At 46.8% G+C, this 6,000-nt stretch overlaps 1 protein-coding gene across 12 annotated transcripts in view; it reads left to right on the forward strand.

The window, feature by feature from the left end:
• Positions 1-5,035, forward strand: part of LOC127486713 (leucine-rich repeat-containing protein 37A3-like) — a 47,035-nt gene extending 42,000 nt beyond the window's left edge. For all 12 annotated transcript variants that reach the window (XM_070061626.1, XM_070061629.1, XM_070061628.1 and 9 more), the window contains exons 8-9: positions 3,075-3,193; positions 4,620-5,035. In XM_070061626.1, the coding sequence (XP_069917727.1) occupies positions 3,075-3,193; positions 4,620-5,035 (535 nt within the window). The remainder of the gene's footprint in view (positions 1-3,074; positions 3,194-4,619) is intronic.
• The last annotated feature ends 965 nt before the right edge of the window (positions 5,036-6,000 follow it).

The raw sequence follows: 6,000 nt of genomic DNA on the forward strand, positions 1-6,000 counted from the left end.
GCCTGCAAGAGGGGCAATTGGGACAGAATCCGGCGCCCGGACTGGGACTAGAACCCGGTGTGCCGGCGCCGCTAGGTGGAGGATTAGCCTATTGAGCTGTGGCTCCGGCTCAATAATTCCTTTTTTTTTTTTTTTTTTTGACAGGCAGAGTGGACAGTGAGAGAGAGAGAGACAGAGAGAAAGGTCTTCCTTTGCCGTTGGTTCACAATCCAATGGCCGCCACAGCCGGCGCGCTGTGGCCTGCTCCGAAGGCAGGAGCCAGGTGCTTATCCTGGTCTCCTGTGGGGTGCAGGGCCCAAGGACTTGGGCCATCCTCCACTGCACTCCCTGACCATAGCAGAGAGCTGGCCTGGAAGAGGGGCAACCAGGACAGAATCTGGTGCCCCGACCGGGACTAGAACCCGGTGTGCCGGCGCCGCCAGGTGGAGGATTAGCCTAGTGAGCCGCGGCGCCGGCTCCGGCTCAATAATTCTTAATAAGATAACCAACTAGCTTTGTTAGCGTTTTTGCCAATTTTATTTTAAAAATACTCAAACCTACTAGGGACAGGCCTTGTGGCACACCAAGGTAACTCACCACGTGTGATGCCGGCACTCCATATTGGAATGTCAGTTTGAATCCCAGCTACTCCACTCGGCTTTTGTGGCCATTTGGAGAGTGAAAAATAATAATAAATAATAACATAAATAAATAAATATTTTTAAAAATAATTCAATCCCCCAAGAAAAGTAAAGAATAGTACAAAAAGTACACCGAGAACCCAGGCACTGCCATACAGGATGTGGGTATCACAAGCAGCATACTTCTCATGTGGACTCAATCATTAGCCTTCCTTCCCTCCTCTGCTCCCTCACTCCCACCCCTCCCCCTTCCTCCTCCTCTCTCTTGCTTCCTCCCTTCCTTCTTTCCTCTGAGCAGTTTCATAGTAGTTCCAGAGATGAAGAAATAATAGACACAGTGGACCACCTATGTGGATAGATGTATATACCATAGGCCATGACCACAGCAAAATACCCGCCACCTCAACTTGTGCTTTTTTTTTATCATTCTTCCCTTCCATCCCTCCTTGCGCTCCCCAATCCAATTTCCATGTAACCTTGACCTTCTTACTGTTACTATGGGCTATTATGCATGTTCTACACGTTTATAGAAATGGAACCACAAACAGTATGCACTGTTTTCTAACCAGTTTTTGTCACTCAACATGATTAAGACACTCTTGTTGTTGTGTGTACCAAGAGTTAATTTCCTTTTATTGCTGAATAGCATTTCATTATATGAACCTACCATAGTTTATCTATTCACCTATTTGTGAACACTTAGGTTGTTCCAGTTTGGGGGTATTAGAAATTAAGCTGTTTGCACTTACGCCCCATGTAGGACCTCTGTTAATGAGCTGTACTATGAGAATTAACTGCAAAACTTGTTCTCAAACAGTACTTTTTATGTTGTGGGGTGGGGGGTTGGTGCAAAGTGTTGAAATCTTTACTTAGTATAGAGTTGCTCTTTTGTATATAAAGTCAATCAAAAGTGAATCTTAATGAAGAATGGGATGGGAGAGGGAGTAGGAGGTAGGACGGGAGTGGGGGTGGGAGGGCAGGTATGGAGGAAAAAACACTATATTCCTAAAGTTGTACCTATGAAATTGGCATTCATTACATAAAAGCTTTAAAAAATAAAACAAATAAAAATTAAACTGTTTACGATGGCAGGCATTTGGTGCAGCCGTTAAGCCACTACCTGGGATACTCCAATCCCACATCAGAATGCCTGGATCCAAGTCCCGGCTCTGCTCCACCCTAGCTTCCTGCTAACATGTACCCTGGAAGGCAGTGGGTGATGCCCCAAGGACTTGAGTTCTTGCTCCTCACATGGAAAACCAAACTAGTTTCTGAGCTCCTGGCTTTGGCCTGGCCCAGCCCTGCATGTCGCAGACATTTGGGGAGTAAACTACCTAATGAAAACATGTGGTCGGCACCGTGGCTCAATAGGCTAATCTTCCGCCTTGCGGCGCTGGCACACTGGGTTCTAGTCCCGGTCGGGGCGCCAGATTCTGTCCCGGTTGCCCCTCTTCCAGGCCAGCTCTCTGGTATGGCCCGGGAGTGCAGTGGAGGATGGCCCAAGTCCTTGGGCCCTGCACCCGCATGGGAGACCAGGAAAAGCACCTGGCTTCTGGCTTTGGATCAGCGCGATGCGCCGGCCACGGCGGCCATTGGAGGGTGAACCAATGGCAAAAGGAAGACCTTTCTCTCTGTCTCTGTCTCTCACTGTCCACTCTGCCTGTCAAAAAGAAAAAAAAAAGAAAAGATGTGTTTGTGTGTGTTTCTCTCTCTTCCTTCCACAGAAACTTTCGAAATGATAAATTTGAAAAAAATATAATGAAAATAGACTGACAGTTTCTTAAAAACACACACCTACCATAAGTTGCAGTCTTTCCATTTCTGGGTATTTAGGGAAGCACCACCTGACACATCCCAGGGCACTCACTGGCAGGAAACAGGGATCAGAAATGGAGCCAGGCACTCCAGAAGTGGATGTGCTTGTCCCAAGCAGCATCTTCATGGCTGGGCTAAACACCTGCCTGGTCAAATTACTTTCACTCACCCATCAGTGAGCGAGTGTTCCTTTTTCTCCACATCTTTTCCAACAATTACTGCAGTCAGTCATTTTTCTGGGACCAGAGTAGTTTCTAATAGTGAACACTTCCAACAGGGATGGAGAAGAGTACTCCAGAGGTTGGGGGAAGTCCTCCTGTGCACTCCCAACCCACAATGAGACTTGTGAACTGGAAGGAGACACCCCTGAGTCAAACGACAGATCCATGGTGCCCAATGCTCACCCTGTTGACTTTATTTTGGATACACCACACCCACTTCCATGCCTATGCCTCCTTGGGCCACCTCTCCCTCCTTCCTTTATTCTCATATTCAAGACCAACAATTGGCCACCAGGCTCCTACCCAAATGTCCTGGCCACATACCTCAAGAACTCCTTTGCTGGCACCTTGGCTCACCTGTTTGACCCACCCAAGGAACCCCTTTACAGGTAACTTAATTCTCTGTCTCTATTCATAGGATCTTACCTAGCCATATGGCCTGCTGCCTCTGCCAATTTAAACATACTATCGAGGTTGTCTGCAACACCGTCAAGCTTCACTGTGACAATGAATGCCTGCCAAATACGACACATTGCCGTGAGTCGGAACTTCCTGGGGATCTTTTTTTAATATTTATTTGTTTTAAATTTCTTATTTTAAAATTTTAGGGTCAAGTTTAAAGTAACAATGTAATTAATTGCTGAATTTTTATTCATTCATTCAGATTTAAACTCCCTAAATTGCTACACTGCTCCCTTGCTGAAAGTCAGGTTCGCAATCACCGCTATGTAATTTAATAACATAGTTACCGCTATGTAATTTACATATGCACAAAGGATCATGGAAAAGAGGTGGAAGGGGAAGGAAGCAATGTTGGGAACCACACACGTGGTGTTCTGTGCTCTTGGGTGCTTTGCTTTTCAATGATAACTCATTTGCACACAGTCTATAAACTGGTTTTCTATGTGTTGGGCCTCAAGGGCCCTCTGTCTTATAGAACAGGTCTACACTGCTCACCGCGGTTGTTTGTTTTTGCACTTGTATAAAAGAGTACAAGTGATGCTGTTTTATTTGGAGCCGGGGAGTTTCTGGTTCCATAACCAGAAATGGCTGCCTGGCTGCTCTGATGGAGTCGGAAGGCTCCTCCATGCACTTGTAGACTGTCCAACTCTGAACCTGCTCTGAGTCTCACGCTTTTCTATCCACAGAACACTCGGGTAATTTTAAGTATCCTTCTGTAGATGAGGGTTATTACCACTGATGTCGTGACTTCCAAAATGTGACCACTTTCTTCCTTAGACAGCTTGAATTCGGATCTCAGTCAGGGATCTGAGGCATTAGCACAGTGATAACTGTATACCCATCTACACAGTGTTGCTCACCTTCCAGACCAGTTTCCTACCAATTATATTATTCCCTTCGTCTCAAGAGGTGAGAAGGACAAGCATTGTTAATCTCCCTTTACAAGGGTGGGAAAGAACACACTGAGGTGAGGAGCAAGGCCCCTTGGCTTGACCACCTCTGCCCTCACTCCCCTTACATGCCTATCTCTTGCCATGGACACCTGTGATGGTAGCAAGAACACAGGGCCACAGGGAGGGAGGGAGGGAAGGAGGAAGCCTGTGCTCCCTCAGCATGAGGCAGGACTGTAGAATGATGTGGCTGAGAAGCAGGGGCAGAGCCACAGAAGGGGCAGCTGGGTGGGGCCATTTGTCCTCCAGCCTTATTCTAAGCCTGGAGTGGTTGGTCATTGGAAACCAATGAAATAATACTGATCATAGTTACTGCTTTTTAACACTGCGAACTCTTCTGAATGCCACTCTCAAAAATATCTTTTTCTCCTTTGTTGTTGCCATTTCATAGGTTTGAGTTTGGTTTTACTTTTCTCTCTAAAGTCTCAATGGTACCCCAAATATTGGATTTGACTCCTAATTTAATTGATCAGAGTGTAGGGCTGTGGACTGACATAAAGCTGTCCCATCAGTCTTCTGTGCCAAAAAGCAGTCTCTTCTTTTTTTGACAGTTGAAGAAGCATCTATAGGGAACCCAAAGGGGGCATTCATGAAGATATTGCAAGCCCGGAAGAACAACACCAGCAAGCAGCTGACTATTGAGCCAGGGAACCCAGTATCAGAGAGAAACAGCGTGGACTTCCCAGGCCGCATGAGTGAACAGCGGGACCTCAACGATGAAAGTGATGTTATTAGTGCACTGAATTATATATTGCCTTATTTCTCAGAGGAAAATCTACAAAATGTAGAATCAACATTATTACCATTCATTACACTGCTTTTTTCAAATGCGCAAGATAGAGATAAGTCCCTGAGCTACGTGAAAACCCACATAAGAAGGCCCTCTCATCCTTACAGAAATAAGTTGAGAAAGCTCTATTTTCTGGAGAATTTGTTACATGAAGTAATTCAAGAAAAAAATCGATAAGGTTAAGAAGGAAGAAAAGGCCATGCTTATGCAGCCTATCCTGTTAGGTCATCAATTTAACCCTCAAATCCTCCAAAAGAAATCAGAAACTGCCCCGTCACAGGAGAACAGCCTGGCAACCATGCCAAGTGTGGGGTACAGGCTGCAGAGAGTGAAAAAAGTCATCAAGGGGCCAAAGGGCTTACGGGAAAGGCACCTCCAGGAGATGAGGAAGAGCCTCGGGAGGAGACGGGGCACCTGGCCCTTTGCGGAGAGCATTGGGGGAAGAAGGCTTGGGAGAGCAGGCTCCAGGGAGCTGAAGGAGCTTCAAGTGGCTCAGAGGCCCAGGCAGGTGGCCGGAAACTCCTTGCACACGGAGCCCTTGCTCACAAAGGAACGTGAGGCTGCAGCCTCCTCTTTCCTGAAGAAACACATCCTGGGCAGGCCTTCTACCTCCCCTGCAAAATCTCTCTCTGAGATCAACAACAAAGGAAGACTTAACCTACACCATTTTTGTCTTAGAAGATACCAATGCTAGAGCCAAAAATAAGGCGGCAGGGAAACCAATCTGGCATTCCAGACAGAATTACCGCTTTCATAAAACTTGCTCTCACCTGGTCCTCCGAACCCCCAAGGCCAAACTGAGTCGAAAGTTCAGAAGGAAAAATTCCCTCAACAGGCTGACGGCTGGGAAGAGGCCTCCGTTCCCTGCACTGCGGAGTCTCATAAACTCCCCCTCCGGAGAGGCTTTCTCATCCCCTGGAGGCCTGCATTCTCAGGGGAGTCCTCCTCTGAGAGAACCTTCTATAGAAGACACTAGGGAGGAAAACCATTCTGGAGGGCGTGTTTTCGAAGAAAATGTTTTGACAGAAAACACCACTGCACATGAAGAAACGCTCCCTGGTGACAAAATGCACACAGATCCTTCAGCTACAGATTCTGCTGGGACCGAGTTCGACCTAATGCCGACTGTGGACCAAACCAAG

The sequence above is a fragment of the Oryctolagus cuniculus genome, chromosome 17 (assembly GCF_964237555.1).
Source record: "Oryctolagus cuniculus chromosome 17, mOryCun1.1, whole genome shotgun sequence".
NCBI lineage: Eukaryota > Metazoa > Chordata > Mammalia > Lagomorpha > Leporidae > Oryctolagus > Oryctolagus cuniculus.